This window comes from Haliotis asinina, chromosome 11 (genome assembly GCF_037392515.1).
Source record: "Haliotis asinina isolate JCU_RB_2024 chromosome 11, JCU_Hal_asi_v2, whole genome shotgun sequence".
NCBI classification, from domain to species: Eukaryota; Metazoa; Mollusca; class Gastropoda; order Lepetellida; family Haliotidae; genus Haliotis; species Haliotis asinina.
The window spans coordinates 1,142,860-1,162,316 of NC_090290.1; the positions used below are offsets into that span (position 1 = coordinate 1,142,860).

Below are 19,457 nucleotides of genomic sequence, written 5' to 3' on the forward strand. Positions count from 1 at the left end.
TGTAAATAACTAGGTCTGAACCACGCAATCGAGAGATCAACATCATGAGCATGATCTACGTACCTGGGATGCAATCATGGCATGTATACAGGTTCCAACAATCCCCGATATAAAATAACTCGCACATTACAGTGCATTAGTGAATGTGTTTAGTAACCGTCCAGTAACATCACGGCGGGGAACACCAGAAATGGGTTTCACACATAGTAGATCCACCAAAGTGAGGAATCGACGCCGGGCCATATCGGCGTTACGAGCGAACGCTTTAACCACTTGGCTACCCATCGTCCCAAAACCATAGCACCTGGTTACGCAGACATTGTCGTGGAATAATAGAAGCTCCCATTAGCTATATTACCGCATGCAGCATATGAAATTCACATTATGTATTTTCTGTGCAGTTCAGTGTGTGCATTGAATCTGTATGGAAACACCCACTCGTTTATGTTGTAAGAATAAAGTTCTTCCATAAGTCATGCAAGGCAGTAAATGACAAGAAAACTGTTGTGCTTGGAAGAAAGATTAAAGTCTACGGTGTGTGACTAAAATCACAATGGACTAAAATTATTGTCATGTCAATTTTACCTATTCAAATGATATTCCATATCTAAACAAAATTAGACAAAAGATAAATTACATTTGATATTTCGCGCGTAGAATTAGAATGACAATGGGTGTATATTTCGTGCATAAAAACAAATGATTAACCCAGCTACGAGCCCAGACCTACCAACACAAATTTTTCTATCATTATCAGTCCACGCAAATACGTCTTTGGTCCACGTGAACGAACGCAGCGAACATGGCTGCAGCAGTCGGCATCTGAAACTTCAATCTAAGGGAGGTAACTGTCATTTCCCAACCTTTCAACACGAGGTGAACACAATGGCACCGCGTGTTTGACTGCTCTCCTGCGATTTAACTGATTTACCCGAGTCAGGTATATTTTCACAATGGCAGAAGGAAAGTACATAAAGGTAAGTTAATATGGTGAGTGTGGACGTTAAAAACTGACCAAACTCGGCATCGATTCTCATTTAAAACAAACCATCAGCCCGCTTGAAACAAAATGTATGCTCTCATATCTGGGTAAATTATAAAAAAAGGGAGCGTATTATAAATGCAGTGTGTGTCGCAAGGGCCGCTGTCAGTGTAGGAATATCTCATCTGATGTACCTGTGACCTTTGAGGCCCAACAGTGACCTCAAATGAGGCCCCGTACGGGTTTGTGAAAGCAGGTGACATTAGGTCAGGTTTGTCCTTGTCCCTGCTAAATATGGTCTCTGATAAGGCCATGTACCCTGTGTTCAATATCTGCCAGTTTTATTACCCAGGAATGGCGAAACGCATTGCAATATGGCATTGCATATGCAGTTTTTATTTTGATTCATTATGTAGTACCTATAACTGCCACTTCATCTGTTGTGATGCGTGTGCCTCCTTATGTCAAATATCAGGACATCTAGAAGCTACCATTTAGGCTCAAGATAACAGGTTACAACCATGTATCAAGTTGTTTCAGATTTCTGCTGGTTTAGTTTAAAAGTATCAAGTTTCAAGGAACAGCATTTAATACTGATGCCAATGATAATGATATTTGTCAATTTATTTGTCTTGTACCATGGTACTTTTGACAGTAACCTGATCAAGAGTGCTTCTATTGCTGTAGTCAAGATTGTATGGTTTCAAGATAAACAGCTGCGTATTTAAATTGTATTGAGGGTTACTGCTGGACAGACAACAGAGTGGCTATCTGAACCATTACATTTGATTTATCTGAACCATTATGATTTATTTATCTGAACCATTACTTTTTATTTAAATTGTAATTCGTAGGTCACACAGAACATTTTGTTCCTGGTATGAAATACACCAAAACAGTCATGGTAGTTGTCGCCTTGTCCATGAACTTGGGAGACTACATGATATTCATGAAAAGAGAAGCATCAAATTTACTTTTAATTCTATCTTAAAAAAGTCCAACAGCTGATTTAGTTTCCTGACCCTGACTGACGTTAATACTTTTGAAATCTGTCAGGATGCCCTGGTTGAAATTCCAAACTGGAAGAGATCTGTCTCACAGATCCTGAAACTAGTCGTCTCACTAAAATGGATAATTTGCAAATGCATTTTGTGCAATTTAAAAAAAAAAAAAAGACGCTCACCAGTTATTGGTGATGTTTGATTGGTTATGATAAACCAATCATCAGTTTTGATATTTCAACCAATTCCCAGCCCTACTAGATGTTAGCCTATTCTTCTGCAACTTATGTTAAAGAGACGGTATTATTGTGACCTAAGGCAGTGACTCACTTACATGTGTGTAGACATGTATGATGTCAACATAAAACTGCAATCATCTTGGATGTGATGCTGCGCGCTGCTAAGTTTTAATCTTTGAATGGTCTCTAGTAGTTTTTGCTGACAAGGTGGTTTTGTAGTTGGTCAGGTCTGTTTACTGGAGCAAATGCGGTATTACCAGGATGCAAATTTAGTGTATAGCAGAGAGTGTAGTATCTGACAGGTTATTTTTGACATATTTGTCAGCCTAACTTTGAGTTGATCAGTGCTGATGAGGCCAGTACAGAGATGAAAGTTGATTCAGTTGCCTATGTAACCTGATCTGCTAAAAGTTTGTAGAACTGCCGCCAGTCTTAAGCCTGTGATAAGGAAGGCCATGATAAGGTATAGAGTTACGATGACCCCAGTGGTCGTAACTTTAAGAAGGCCATGTGGACTGTGACAATGGTGATAACTTGACACCTGTGCTTCTGAGAAAGAGGCCAAAATATACTTTTCTTTTAAAATTGCACAAATTGTGTTTGCAAATTTTCTATCTTAGTTGGAGGACTAGTTTCAAGGTCTTTGAGACAGATCTATTTCAATTTAGAATTTTACTGACAATCAAGTCAATGAATCTTGGAGTAATACCTAGTCTGGTGGCACCATTAGGGTAGCCTAGAGGTTCAGGTGTTCACTCATTTATGCTGGAGACCTGAGTTCACTTTCCCATGTGAGTACAGTGTGTGAAACCCATGTCTGGTGTCCCTTGCTGTGATATTGCTGGAATATTGCTGAATGTACTGTTGAGAATAACTATAATTACAACCAATCAATCATCTGTTTGTTGACCAAATTGTGACCAAATATAATAAGTGCTCTACAGGTTTTTGATTGCTATCTGGCTCAGTCCTGTGTAGGGCCTAAATGATGTACAAAAACTGCATAGAATGCAATTGTTGAGAGTTTGATAGCAGTTGATGGATGTAGAAATGAAAAACTATCCATGCATTGATAGTCTGTGTGACCATTAATAGTTTAGTAATTGACTTCCATTCATAAATGTGCAACGAACAGCTAGTCTCTGAAATGAACATATTTTACTGAAAAAACGTTCATAGTGAAAAAAAATAATACAATGAAATGGAGCCCTGAGACTTTCTTCATTTTCAGAAGCTAATGAAATCTATACTTGCCACATTTTCTAGACTTGCGTGGGCTTTCTTGGATATATATACTTCAGGGTCTGTACGACAGACTAGACTGCATACAGAAGCCAATAGGGATGTACAAGGCAGGAGAGTATGGACACGTTTATACAAGATGAAATGCAATAAACATGGAGATAAGTAAAATCAGGGGGCCTATATAGAGAGGTAGTTGTTGTAGAGCATCCCTGCTAAAATGTACGTTTTTATATCTGTAACAGTTTGTGATGCATGAAATATAAATTCACTGTATAGGCAAATAATACATGAAGATATTGCAAATTTCTACAATGCAATGACTGTATTTTAAGTATCATCAATTAAGGGTGTAAATTAACATGTTTTGTTTTTCTTAAGTTTTAATAAAGGAAATACTATTAAAATATTAATTTATTAAATATACTATTTCAGTCACGCAAGAAGCAAAACTACCATTAGGTTAAGTCCATATTCAAGGGCACTTTCCAAATTCTGTTTTTATTACATAACTAAACAATAAACAATACATATATTCATATTGATAATGAATTTCAATCTATAATATAATAAATGGTACTGGTAAGCGTTGTCAGCATCAAATGGTTTACATTTTCCTGTAGTGTCTACATACATCTTGTCTTCGCAATGATCAGATTATTATAATAGTCATGAAAAAGCACCTATTATGTTTTTAGAGCTCGATCTTATGTTTTGTTGCATTAAATTGATTTTTTAAATTCTAACACAAATATATCAATAATGTCAATATCTTTTCCCACTTTACTGTATTTGCACTGTACAATGTTGTAACTCCATATGATTCTCTGTATCCTGGTGTGTGTATACTTTTATATTACATTACACATGCATGACTTTATCCAGTCATTGTATATTGTACCGTTAAATTTGTAATAATATATATAAATGCATAAACATATCTTCATATAATAATTGTGGAGTTAAATTCAATTTTATATCATCTAAAACATATAATTTGATAATAAACACATTTTCTGTGTTAATCCCTAACAAACAGACATAACCTAAAATTTTCTTTAAGAACTGTTGAATGAAAATCAACAGTTAGATAGTTAAAGTTAGATAGTAAATTGTCTGTCATGGGAAATATTTTGTCAACTTAACGTTACCAAAACAAGAAACATGTGAAATATATTTCTATCATACACTTCCGCTTGGGCTGTCAGAATTATATGTTGTTTCTTTGAGAGAAATCTCTGTAAATGACTATTTATATTAAGAGCTTTAAGTGGTGTTAAACTTTTGTAACAAATGAACCAATAAATTCACATATATAACATGACTCACAATACTGACTGGTGGACATATTTTTCAAGGAGGAAATATTTTATTTCAAGCTATGATGACGTGTTTCTGATGCAACCGACTAATTGCTTAAATAATAGCTGTATGGCACTTGTATATGTAAACATGAAAATATACAATAGTGTCAGAATTTAAAAACAAAATGGATTCAGATGAGTGAGGAACTGCTGCTCAAAACGTAATATTTATGTTCCTAAGTAACTGTTACATTCTGTACAGAATTTCTTCAATTGTCATGGATGTGTAATAATCATAAGTTCTAGATAAAGAACTTCCAGGGGATGCTCGTTTGCCAGAGGTGTAGCTCCATTTTTTTTACATTGAATCTTTGGCTGTATAGGAAGTATTTGTAAGATTTTAATGTGGCAATAGGTAAAGAATTACCGTTGGGAACAACGTAACAGCTGAATTTTCATTACTTCACTGATGCTACGACACCCGCTACTTGCCCTGTCTCGTGTTCTGTCGTAGGAAATGCCGTGACAATATACCAACTTTTCATGGCGTTTTCCCTGTTTTCTTCTATCATGTCAATTTGTACCGCATTTGGAAATTGAACAATGGATGCCTTTCTAAACTAAAAATCAAAGCAAAACATGTGTCAGTTAATCTCTTTTCATTGTAAACGATAATTTTTTCAGTTAAGGGGAAACATGGCAATGAGTAAGCTGGGTTCTGTCTTTACATGTAGCAAGTTGTCGCAGCGCACATTGACTTGGGAACCAGGCCGGAAGCGAGAAGTTGGACTGTTGCTTATATCATTATAAAAGGAGAGTTTTCGCCCCTCGCAACAAAAATATCGCCCATTCAAGGAGAGAAAAATCTCACAATGAGCTATCAGTGTTGTAATAGTTATTCTGGTACTGTGTATCTCTGCAAATAAGACTCTGACTTGATATGCCTTGGGATATGTCTGGTCAAGCGATGAAGAGCTCCTTACGAAATAAGTAGATCAGGATCAGCAGTCTTGTCATCAGTGCATAAAGAATGGTGAATGCTTTTCTAGTGACACCAAATATGTGCTTGTTGGCTTGTTTGTTGTTTATGGCTGACTCAGCAGTATTCCAGCCATGTGGTGGGCTGTAAATAATCGAGTTTGGAACAGACAATCCAGTGATCAACAGCATGATTGATCTGTGCAGTTGGTATATGTGTGAACCATGTCAGCTATCCTGACCACCTGATCCCTTTAGTAGCCTGTTTTAACGTGAATTACTGAAGACCACCTCTAGATCATCATCAGATCATCATGGGTGTAGGTTTAACAAAATATGAATGAGGAAAATATTGGAATGCTTGGTTATTGAAATGCTTATAATACTTTAAGGCATGTCTGTGATGTCTGATTGGTTAAGATTGGTTGCTTATGTACAGGGGCCAGTTGGGTGGCCTTGTGGTTAAAGCGTTCTCTCGTCACACTGAACACACAGGTTCGATTCCACACATGGGTCCAATGTATGAAGCTCAATGTTGGTGTCCCCACTGTGATATTGCTGGAATTTTGCTTTAAGTGGTGTAACATGATACCCACTCACTCACTCACTGGCTCAACAGGTAACCTCTATTGTTACATTGCCTGATATTGATTCTTACAATTCTATACTGTTCAGTTTTACAAAGGAATACTCAGATATGCCACTCTAATTAGATATGCACTTGACATTGTGAGTGTTATCTTTGTGCATCATGGAGAAATAGAAAATACCCTCAAAATGGAGTGGTATATTTTGAAACATATACCCCAGTCCTACATTTCCATGTTGGAAGTGACCTCACAGTTCCCTATCTCTTGTCAATGACACTGTTCAGTGTTCAGAATTGTATTTTTGTATTCTTGAGCTATAGCTATCAGCAGATATAGGGCTTATTTCAGTGAGAGTTTGCCATGATTGTAAGATTGCATCCTGTGCGATATCTTTAATCAAATGAGAATACTTATGAGTAAACCTGTAGCTGAAAACATCTGTCCTCAGAACAAAAACAGGAGTCATGAGGTACAAGATTGTAATTCAGCGGAATTTCAAAGAAATTCCAACACCAGTCCGAAACAAATAAAATCTCTCTGTGCCATAGGCTTTGCTAATTGATGTTGTAGAAACAGTGTGAAACTGTGTATTGAAAACACTGGATGAAATTGGTTCAGGACCCCTGTGGATGTAGGGCTAGTTTGATTGTCAGTCCCTTGCTGTAACAAACTTAAGACTGTCAAAGAGACATAATAGCTTAGCCCAGTCCCACAGATTGAAGATTTGATGCACTGGACGATCAAAGATGTATAGCTCCACACCATTTATTTATTTCATCATTTATCCTTTCATAAATAATGCAGCTGAGAACATTTACATAGTAATCACATTCAGTGACCCACATTGTACACATTTAGACCATGGTGCATTTAGTTTTGGTTGAACTATTTCTGGGTGACTGAGATCTTGATTGAATATTGAACGAATAGTGCTGTCTGTCACACATGACAGTCTGTTTTTATGGTCATATGGGTGACCAACTTTCCTATGTGAGAAGTAATTCCCTTTGAAGAGTTGCTTCCCCTAGATGTACCAGAATTTTGTGATAGTGGTTTTGAATTCTTGGTTTGTCATTATCATACCTTTACAGCTTGTTTGTGTTTCACCATAGGAGCTTTTCCTTACTAGTCTCTCTGTCATACCCCAGAAAATAAATTATGTTCATTTCTGTTGATGAAAAGCAGATAGTTTTTGCTTTGGGGCTCATTTCATTTTTCTCTTTCTACTTATCCCAAGAGGTGAAATGTCAGTATGAAACCTTTGGGTATTCCTAGGTACTAGATAATCTGATATGAAAATCGTGTCATCACTAATGTCTAGCATAAGCTTTTGTGATAAAATAAAGTTTTGTGTTCTGTATGTCTGTATTTTGTTAGTAGAACATGTATGTATATGTCCACACTCTCCAGTGACGAGGTGTCTGCATTTGTTCATGAAACTAGGAAGATCAAGGTGAGATCCTTCAGTAGCCCACGCTTGTTGTAAGAGGTGACTGATGGGATTGGCTGGTCCGACTCACTGGCTTGGTTGATACAGGTCATAGTATCCCATTTGCGCAGATCGATGTTCATGCTGCTCTTCACTGGATTGTCTGGTCCAGACTCGCTTAATTATAATGCCATGATATAGGTCAGTGTATGACTCTCCTTTGGAAGGACAGGAAGCCCACCGGGCTGATAACTAAAAAATGTTGCCGGCCCTGTTAGCATGTAACCCGCCTTTTGTTAAGTATAGGAAGTTTAGATATGGTGTTAAAAGACAGTAATTAATGAATTACTTGAAGTGATGTAAACTTAAACATGTGCAAAAGCAGATGTAATAAAACCATGACTTGGTAGTCACTGCCGTCAGAAAAGAACGACATTATTCATTGGCTGAAAGCATTCTCTAGTCCAGTCAAATTTAGTGTTAGAAACATTGGTAGGCTGATCTGTGGAAGTTACAGGTTGATTGATCATGAACTATAAGACATCTTCTAGTTACCACAGTTGTAAATAATTTTCTGAATATTCCTGTAGTCAAAGACATGGTCAAATATATACCCTCGGAAAACGAGTTGGTACACAGGGCCGGCTATAAAATAAAGTTGTAATCCGCCATGTAACTAGCAAGCAGCAGGCCGCCGGGCAGACGCTATTTCATACACTGGATAGGTGGAATATTGTTGAGCCCGTTGTTAAACATTTGTTTGTCAGATTTCCTCTGTAGGTTTACTCGAAGTTACTCTGATATATACTGATAAATTGGTAGATATTTAGTTATTTGCTATGGATCTCTGGGATAGATATTCGTAGCAGATTCCAGGTGAGCAAGCTGTGGATTGGATATGTTGGCTGTTAGTCAATGAATCTTGGAGTAATACCTAGTCTGGTGGCACCATTAGGGTAGCCTAGTGGTTCAAGTGTTCACTCATTACACTGAAGACCTGGGTTCACTTCCCCATGTGAGTACAGTGTGTGAAACCCATTTCTGGTGTCCCTTACTGTCATATTGCTGGAATATTGCTGAAATTAGTGTTGAGAAATGGTTATTATGTCATAACTGATAACTGGTTCATTACAACCCATCAATCATTGAAATTAATTGGTCAGGATAATTAATCAAATTTTTTCTTTTTTTGTTTGTTAGTGCACAAAAAGTAAAGGATAAACATGTAGTTCTTTTGGTCATTTTTGCTAATTGCACTAAAGGCATTTGCAAATTTTACATATTTAAACGATGACTTGTATGTTAAGAACATAGATTTCCTAATAAATTCAATGCCGACTTGGAGCATGCTTAGAGCATGTATCAGATAAAAGCAACCTTGTCAAGAATATTGTTATTAAAAACAAGTGTTCCAAAATTGTTTGTGTTTGAATATGAGAAAGCATGATTGATTCTTTGGTCGTTTGGTCATTGCAACCAATCCTTGATTATATGAATTAACTGGACCATCACAAACTGAAAACAGCTTCGAACTTACTCACTTCGAACAGCCAACTTTATTCATGACATACCTAAGTACTCTGATGACAAGATATCTCGTTCAATATTAGTCACTGGATTGCTCGGCCCAGACAGGATTATTGACAGTTTGCTGTAACTTGAGCACAAACATTCAGTGAAGTTTATCGTATGGCACAAGCATTCTGTAAAGTTTACCGTGTATACCTGCGTATAATGCGACCCCACGTATAATGCGACCCCTCTCTACTTCCCTTAAAAATTGAGGATATCATATACATCATATGCCCTGTGTACTATAATGCGACCACGGATGAAGCACATCACTGGCGCCAATAAAAAGTGTTTTGTCATGCTTTGTTTTTATACGAAGCTATGTGGAGCGTATAACTCCAGAACGACCGAGAATGAAGGACATTACCCATCCAATAAATAAGTGTTTGTCTTTCGTTGTTGTTTTTTCTATAAAGCTTTGTCGAGTGTATAACTCCAAAACAAGTCGCAAGGTCACGTTGCTGTAGGGACCATCTCCAGCAACCGAAATGCATTTTTGTTACTGGTTATATGTTTGTCTATTTTGTCGTGTATTTCAGTATAAGCATGTAACCATATACTTTTCTGAAGGAACAAAGTGATTGCAGTGATAATTGAAGTTAAATATATAAAAATATGGAAGTGATATACTACATAGATAAAAGAAATATGAGATGATCCCGCTCGTGAAACACGGAAGTGTTTGCTAAATATGTGTGGAGTTTATATTTCTAATGCGGAGAGCGAACCAGCGAAACCTATGCGATGTGTCGAGTTTCTGAACCCCATGTATCCTATTCTAGTGGTAATGTATGAGGAGTGTATTGCCGTACCTTTGCGTCTGTGGTAAACAGGATTTTGCGGGAAAATGCCTACCATTATCAAGGGAGGTGAAAATGACGATCGTCTAAAAGACCTTCACTCATCTGTAAAGAACAAATTTTGTTGCGAATGGCTGGAAAGAGCGGCCTCCTTGACCTAGCTTGATTTTTCAGTGTTTTTTACAGTTTGTCATTCTCATGTTTGTTTACTGTGGCAGCAGGCTTGTAGATCTGGATCGATGGTCATTTCAACTTTATTTACTGAGAATATACGTAAAAACAAGGAAACATGATACAAATGGTCTTTATTTCGGATATTAACAGCTATTTCAGACTAAATGCAAAGTTTTCTAGTGAAGTGCTGGGACACCGGTTGACATCGTCAGTGGAAACTGAAAGTGAAACAGCTGGGAAAAACGTAAGATCTTATACCCTGTGTATAATGTGACCCACACTCATTCTAGGTACGAAAAATGCGCATTTATACACGGGGTTATACGGTATTGTATGGCACGAACATTCTGTGAAGTTTATTGTATGGCACGAACATTCTGTGAAGTTTATTGTATGGCACGAACATTCTGTGAAGTTTATTGTATGGCACGAACATTCTGTGAAGTTTATTGTATGGCACGAACATTCTGTGAAGTTTATTGCATGGCACGAACATTCAGTAAAGTTTATTGTGTGGCAATCATCAGGCACAACTTACTGGATCAGGTGGTGTTGGTCAGACTTGGTGACTTTGTTAAGACACTTTCGTCAGCAATCCCTTTCATGTGAAGGCAGCCTGTGACATATTTAATGTGCATCAAGCAGCGTTAGCCATAGATCTTTTGACCCGCGAAGATCCGGGTTAGTCTTCAGTAACCCATGCTTGTCACAAGTGGTGACCAACAGTGTCGGATAGTCAGACCACTTACCCTCACTGACACGTGTCATCATATCCCAACTGCATAGATTGATGTATATCAGACAGCTGACATGTCATTACATGTGGCTGGAATATTGATGGTGCAGCATTAAACAACAAGCCCAATAAGCTACGTAGATCTTTCATGATGATACCATATTGTAAGTTGATTCATGATGGCACTTTACTTCATCCTATCATCCGGCACATTGACTGCCTCTCTCATTATCCTCAACGCTTTTTCTCAACTGACACCAGAGTAAACAGATGCTGCTGAAAAAAACCCTAATCAATCTCTCTGGTCCGTGTGGCAACATAAGGGCAATTATTTGAGGATTATTTTAGGATTTGTTGTAGTTTTCCCACTGGTAAACCGATTTAATTGCTAGTTTTACTAGGGCTTGTCAATACTGGTAATGAATGATTTCCACATACTGTTTTTATTAAGTGGAGGTTTCCATGGAAACTGTAAATAATGGGACTGTTTTGTTTCTGTGTATGGTTGCTTTTGGGAAATGAGCAGTTCACAGCATGCTGAGATGGTCATTAAATGTGGCTTTGATCAAATTGATGCTTTTATGAATTTTATGATATAGTGTTTTATGAAAATCGTTTTAGCTAATTATGCCTGGGGTCAGAATGATTTCTTTTCTCGTGTCATGAATCTTCAAGAATTCTGTGCTTTAGAGAAAAAATATATGAAAATCTATGTTTAGTTACAGGTTCAGTTAGAGAGATTTGTTTGTGGTTCAAGTCACTGCAATGTTCAAGCTAAATGAGCTATAGCTTGTAGCATGACATATGTAACTACAGAGTTGTGATGGATTGTAACGTTACAATAGTAGAATAACAAGTTGTTATCCATGGTCATCAGAACAGAATATGGAATATGAATATTTAAAGTATTTTATATTGTCATGTTTTATTTGAGCCCTTATTAAAGTTAGATATGCAAGAATGGAATATGAACCAGCATTGCAGTAGTGCAAGTACTGTTAGTTTACAATGGCTGCACATGGTACTGTGGACTGTTAGTGTAATGCTTTCAATAAACACACTATGGTCTATGTTGATGCAAGCAGTGATAGTTGGGATCATTGACATAAATAAAGTAAAACAAACACAGGCTTCCACAAAATACAGTTAAATCTTTATTCACAGTATGTAATATTCTCCTCAAACATACTTACGTCCAAGACGTCTCTGGTCTGGTCTCTGGCCACGGCCCATAGGAGGGGTCGGCCTATCTATGCGAGATACGATTTTGACACTGATTATGATGGTCAAGTTGGGAGGTCGGCTTATACACGGTAATATACAGTACCAAATTTGAGTGTCATGTCAGATTACTAGTTATTACTAAGACAAATTACCAGTTATGAGGCATGTCAGGCAAGGCAAGGTGTATTGATGGCCAATATCAGAGTTGATTTCAACAGTAAATACCAAATATTAAAATTATAACGAAAGTGTATCTTTGGTTGGTTGATAGTTTGGAAACCTCCTCAGTTTTGTTTACAAAACTAAACCCTTGACCAACAATTAGTAAGTTTTAGGGGACCTTGAGGGCAGTTTGAGGTCCTGTGAGGTAATGGTGTAGAGACCGGTACATTTTGATAATTTAGAGCCTGGAATGAATTATTGATCATATTGGCTCGTGGTTGAAATAATGCACACTCTAAACGAAAGACCAAACACTTATAGTCATAGATGTGTTGTGCATACAGTGAGTAATACTGTGTTGTGAGTATTTTCCTGCATCCCATGACACACATTTGAATGTCGTATAAAACCCTCGTGTTGTTTTTCCAGATCGCAGATGACTACCAAGGCTACCCTCTTGATATGTTCTGTATACCCAAACACTATGAACAGGACCTGCAGCACGTCCTGATTCCCTCAGGACTTATCAATGACAGGTAAGCATCACGTCCTGATTCCCTCAGGACTTATCAATGACAGGTAAGTAGCACGTCCTGATTCCCTCAGGACTTATCAATGACAGGTAATCAGCATGTCCTGATTCCCTCAGGACTTATCAATGACAGGTAAGCATCACGTCCTGATTCCCTCAGGACTTATCAATGAAAGGTAATCAGCGTGTCCTGATTCCCTCAGGACTTATCAATGACAGGTAATCAGCATGTCCTGATTCCCTCAGGACTTATCAATGACAGGTAATCAGCGTGTCCTGATTCCCTCAGGACTTATCAATGACAGGTAATCAGCATGTCCTGATTCCCTCAGGACTTATCAATGACAGGTAAGCATCACGTCCTGATTCCCTCAGGACTTATCAATGACAGGTTAGCATCACGTCCTGATTCCCTCAGGACTTATCAATGACAGGTAATCAGCATGTCCTGATTCCCTCAGGACTTATCAATGACAGGTAAGCATCACGTCCTGATTCCCTCAGGACTTATCAATGACAGGTAAGCATCACGTCCTGATTCCCTCAGGACTTATCAATGACAGGTAATCAGCGTGTCCTGATTCCCTCAGGACTTATCAATGACAGGTAATCAGCATGTCCTGATTCCCTCAGGACTTATCAATGACAGGTAAGCATCACGTCCTGATTCCCTCAGGACTTATCAATGACAGGTAATCAGCGTGTCCTGATTCCCTCAGGACTTATCAATGACAGGTAAGCATCACGTCCTGATTCCCTCAGGACTTATCAATGACAGGTAAGTAGCACGTCCTGATTCCCTCAGGACTTATCAATGACAGGTAATCAGCATGTCCTGATTCCCTCAGGACTTATCAATGACAGGTAAGCATCACGTCCTGATTCCCTCAGGACTTATCAATGACAGGTAAGCATCACGTCCTGATTCCCTCAGGACTTATCAATGACAGGTAATCAGCGTGTCCTGATTCCCTCAGGACTTATCAATGACAGGTAATCAGCATGTCCTGATTCCCTCAGGACTTATCAATGACAGGTAAGCATCACGTCCTGATTCCCTCAGGACTTATCAATGACAGGTAATCAGCATGTCCTGATTCCCTCAGGACTTATCAATGACAAGTAAGCATCACGTCCTGATTCCCTCAGGACTTATCAATGACAGGTAATCAGCGTGCCCTGATTCCCTCAGGACTTATCAATGACAGGTAATCAGCATGTCCTGATTCCCTCAGGACTTATCAATGACAAGTAAGCATCACGTCCTGATTCCCTCAGGACTTATCAATGACAGGTAATCAGCGTGTCCTGATTCCCTCAGGACTTATCAATGACAGGTAATCAGCATGTCCTGATTCCCTCAGGACTTATCAATGACAGGTAATCAGCATGTCCTGATTCCCTCAGGACTTATCAATGACAGGTAAGTAGCACGTCCTGATTCCCTCAGGACTTATCAATGACAGGTAATCAGCATGTCCTGATTCCCTCAGGACTTATCAATGACAGGTAATCAGCATGTCCTGATTCCCTCAGAACTTATCAATGACAGGTAAGTAGCACGTCCTGATTCCCTCAGGACTTATCAATGACAGGTAATCAGCATGTCCTGATTCCCTCAGGACTTATCAATGACAGGTAAGCATCACGTCCTGATTCCCTCAGGACTTATCAATGACAGGTAAGCATCACGTCCTGATTCCCTCAGGACTTATCAATGACAGGTAATCAGCATGTCCTGATTCCCTCAGGACTTATCAATGAGAGGTAAGCAGCACGTCCTGCTCTTTGAGGTTTCATGTCTTCAACTTGGTCAGTCAAGAAATATTTTCTAGTCCAAACAAACATATCCTTGACAACGTCCAAGCTGGATGCAGCTTTTGCTCTCAGTCAGTGTGGCCAAATGAGAAAATTTGTGGTTCCAAATACACCTCTTTGCAATTTAGAGTAGGTAGATTATTAAATTTGTTCTTACATTCTTTTAGAAGTAAACTACATACTAATAATATATTTACCAGTGAGTAATTTTGTATTCCCTCAAGTTTGCAGACATTATGCCGACTTTTGCTATCAGAATTACTTATGTCCATCTGTTCCATTAAAAAACAATGGTATCAGAAAGCTCATTTTATTCTTAACCACTTAAAAAAAATAGGGTTGACACCAGAATTCAAGGGTAGGTTGGGTAATTGGAATCAAAACAATTTTTTTAAGCCAGGATCCCTCTCAGCACTCTGTAACAGTATAGCATCACTGCTGATTCTTCTTTTACGTTTAGCACTGATCGGTTGAGTTTGTTTTGTGATACGTAAATTGTGACATATGCACTTGAATGCTTAGGTTCCAGAGATCATTGTTCTCATTGGTCGATGGGAAAGTTCATGACATGATTGTGAGAGATTGTCAGATTGTCATGACATGTGTACTTTTCCCATTGAATGGTAGAGCATCTCTTGGGAGGGAAATCATGTGGATCTTGGAACTCTCCAGTCTTCAGACTGAAGTGAAAATATGGTACCCAAATATTTTTCTCATTTGATGGATGGAGGGCTTCACAAGAAAAATTATGCATGATTTGCAGCTCCATATTTGAATATTTGTGAAAATTTGGTATATTTTTCTGATTTCAAGAATAGAACGTCTGGCGAGAGACATCATGCGCGACTTCTCTCACGAAGCTATTGTTGGCCTGTGTGTCTTAAAGGGAGGCTACAAGTTCTTCACCGATCTTCTCGACAAGCTCAAGGCGCTCAACAGAAATAGTGAAGTTTCAGTTCCTATGGCTGTTGACTTCATTCGGTTAAAGAGTTACAGGGTATGTAGACCTTTTAGTTGCGTGGAAACTAGTCTTGGCATTGCTCAACTATTTCAAATACGAATCTGAGTTCTTTAAATTTTGGGGATGAAAGGTGAGGTGAGATGGTGAGGTTTGGTGGTGAGAGGTAAGGTTTTGGGTGAGATGGTGAGGTTTGGTGGTGAGAGGTAAGGTTTTGGGTGAGGTTTGGTGGTGAGAGGTAAGATTTTGGGTGAGGTTTGGTGGTGAGATTTCAATCTTACAAAGTTGTATTTTGGGTGGATTTTTATATTGTTTTAATGCCTGAGAATGGAGGTGTTTACTTTGTCAGTATAATCACACTGGAGTTTTTGTTTGTTGTTTAACACCACTTCCAGCAATGTACCAGCTATATGATGGTGATCTGTACATATTTGAATCTGGACAAATCCAGTGATCAACATCATGAATATCAAACTATGGAGTTGGGATACATTGCATGAGGCCCCATGTCAGCAGATCTCTCCATCTGTTTCATTCGTTGACTCTGGAGAGTAATTTAGGCAAGCTGTTTTTTGAAAAACACAGTTAAGCTTAGAATTGAAATCACAGTTATTTGATCATGAACAAACGGTCATCCCACTTGTCTCATCAATAAATGTGCCAAGCTTGGTACCAAGATGGACTTTTCAGCCCCTCACTCAGGGTTTTACTTCTACTCACAAACTTGGGAGTCTCTGGAACTCCCAATTATTAGTTTCATCATTTTACACTGACTTTGAAAACAGAGTCATAGTGACTCATTCTTTATTTTTGGGAGTCATTTTCAGTATTTTATCATGAACATTTTAGTTTAAGAATTGTGTATATCAAAGAGCAAGGGTTTTGCTAAGATTTTGTTGTTTAATGTTTTATTGCCATCTATATGTTAATAAATAGTATATTTTTCATAGTACAATTCAATCATAACAAACTCCGGTACACAGAACAATTGGTCATGCTTGTGATTTATTCACTGTAGCATACAGTTATTAACTGAAAGAAATAGTAGTATAGGGAATGATAGTTCTGGCTCACTTTCAAGAAATGTCTCTACAAAGCCTTATTTACTAAATAAGGCTTTGGTTGGGTCATTAGCTCTTGCTACTATTACCCCTACTACAAAAAGGTTGGCGGTAATTACTGTGCCTTGGTAGGAGGTAACACTGTGCCGTACGGTACGATCAATAATTCTTCTCTTACAAACCCCCTACCCGGCCCACCCCTCAAGTAGTATAAGTTAGGTTCGTCGGCTTTCATATCCACTTTATCTATGTTGTAAGTTTTGACTGACCATATAGGATCGGTGGCCCGCTTACGGCTATCGCCCTCGTGTTCCCCTATGTTATGTTTATATCGATGAAACAGTTTAACGTGAACCGCCTACGATCTCTTTGGTGTTCATAATAAAGGCTTGCTGGGCTTTTTGTATCCCCTGTTCTATGTACTTTTTTTTCTCGTCCTCGCTGATAGCAGACTTACGAGACTTGGACCGAATATCTTGTTTCATTCCGTTATATTTTTTGAGTTCAGATAGGATTGAACGAAACTCCTCTTCTGAGATCTTACTGTCAGAGAGTGCCGTGGAAATTCGCTCACTCACTGTGTTCAGCTTTGCTTCGGCCAGAACCCTGATCTCGTCGTGTTTCAATGCCTTACGATTAAGTCTGCGTGATACTAACTTAAGCGCCAACCCTACCAACCCTGTCACCCCAGCCGTTATTTCAATACCTAGCACTATAGGTGCAGCCACGATGGTAGCTAACAACCCAACACCTGCCGCCCCTAGTCCCATGCTGGTTGCCATAAGGGTAGTGTCAGCCCCGTCCACGATATTGAAAGCTCTATTGTACTTTTTACATAGTGCTTTCCGCGTGTCACGGTCTTGTTCTAGTTGGCGTTTCACATCACATAACTGTCTCAAGCGGAACCCATCTACGGTTTCCAGCGTCTTCGCTACTTCCTCTACGACTGGGTACAGACCCATCTATAATATATATTTTGAAAAATATTTTAATTGGGTTTCAGTTAATATTTCACGAATGAATTTGAAGCCTACAAGGGATAGATCATAATTAAGGATAATAGGTGTGAAGCCAATAGACTTTTCTGTTGTAATAAAAACCCCAGGGAGGCTTATTAAGCGGTTTATAGGACCCGTGGGGGCATCCCGTTGTATAACAATACGGCAATATTGACCTACGTGTTCGTTATACCAGTGTATTGTCAACCCGGGTAAAATTTGGCGTCCTTTCGAGGAGTTTTCCTGGTTAAAATACGTAAAGACGACTTCTATGATGATTGTGTAGAGGTAGTCTAGTTGATTAAGATGCTCCTTGGGTAAAAAAAACTTACTGCTAAATGTTAATTTACTTTCTGTGTCAGAACTTAACCTACTTTTTTCTCCAACATAAGACTCTATCGAGATTGTTGCGTTATTCTCCGTAATGAAATCCCCGGGCAAGGTACCGTTATTCCTAATCTTAGAGATGTACCCCCCTTTTTCTTCTTTTAATGTGATATAAGGTGAGGTGATTGTTAAGTTGATCATCCATTTAGGCTCTTTTAAATCTGATAACGACACCCGTCTGTACACGTTGTCTTTGAAGTGCAGGATGTAGAATTCATCTTCCTCACCAGGCTGATCGAATCCCTCCGTATCTCCTAGGTCGTTAAGCGTAGTGTTGGGATGATGACTGGTCATTATTATACTATTACGATATAATTTCCAACTGGTTTTCTGAGAATAATTCAGGGGTTAACTTCATACTCATGAAGTGTATGTTGTCAGGCAGGAAGATATTGATTAGTGATATCTTGTTTTCCACGATCACGTTGACCCCCTGCAGACTGGTCTTGGAGTCGACACCCACCCGCACGTAAACGTTGCAAACTTGATACTGGTGTCGTTTCACCCACCCGAGTTTGATCCCCTTCACGATCTCGACATCATTCCCCGATGGTTCCCCTAGGTAGACTTTGATGATCAGTGTTGAGTTTGCCGGTAGATCCTCTAGTATAGTGACCACACCTTCGAATTCAGACACCAACTGCAATTTCACGTTTTGTATGGCTGGTTTACTCGATAGCATGTGGGCTGCTATAGTGTTGACTGGGCTGACGACTATGCTACGTCTCTGAGTTGGGACGTAAGCCACGAGCAGGGTTCCATTGTTCACGACTTTGTTTAGGTGGTTGTCTTTGTTATCAGTGAACACGTAGGGGGAGACGAGTCTAATATTGATAAACCAGTTGTTATCGGGTAACAACACCCACTTGTCATCTTCGGTGAAGACGAGCATATATGGTTTGTTTTGGACGACGGTAGTGCTCTCAACATCGTCTAAGTCGAACAGTTTACCCCCGAACGATGGGTATATTATCCAATTATTATCACCGGTGTTGACAAGGGCGTACTTAGTGTTGACTGTTGCTCTTGTGGTATCTATCATATCACTTAGGGTTCCACCGGAGGGGATTTCAACGCGTTTGTAAATGTTGTTTTTCAGTTGCAAGGCGTACGATTTACCATCTACTCCGGGAGCGTCGAAACCGCGCGTGTCTCCAAGGTCGGAGATCCCGATATTGACGCATTTTTTCACTCCGGGCCCTTGTGCGCTGGTCATTTTACATGAAGCGTTAAGCTGAGGTATCCTATATTTACAGGATTATGATTTATA

General features: G+C 38.9%; 1 protein-coding gene across 1 annotated transcript in view; it reads left to right on the forward strand.

The window, feature by feature from the left end:
• The first annotated feature begins 861 nt into the window (after positions 1 to 861).
• LOC137256175 (hypoxanthine-guanine phosphoribosyltransferase-like) overlaps positions 862 to 19,457 on the forward strand; it is a 47,922-nt gene continuing 29,326 nt past the window's right edge. Inside the window, exons 1-3 of the mRNA XM_067793881.1 lie at positions 862 to 977; positions 12,863 to 12,969; positions 15,597 to 15,780. Of these exons, the coding sequence (XP_067649982.1) occupies positions 954 to 977; positions 12,863 to 12,969; positions 15,597 to 15,780 (315 nt within the window). The 5' untranslated portion in view covers positions 862 to 953. The remainder of the gene's footprint in view (positions 978 to 12,862; positions 12,970 to 15,596; positions 15,781 to 19,457) is intronic.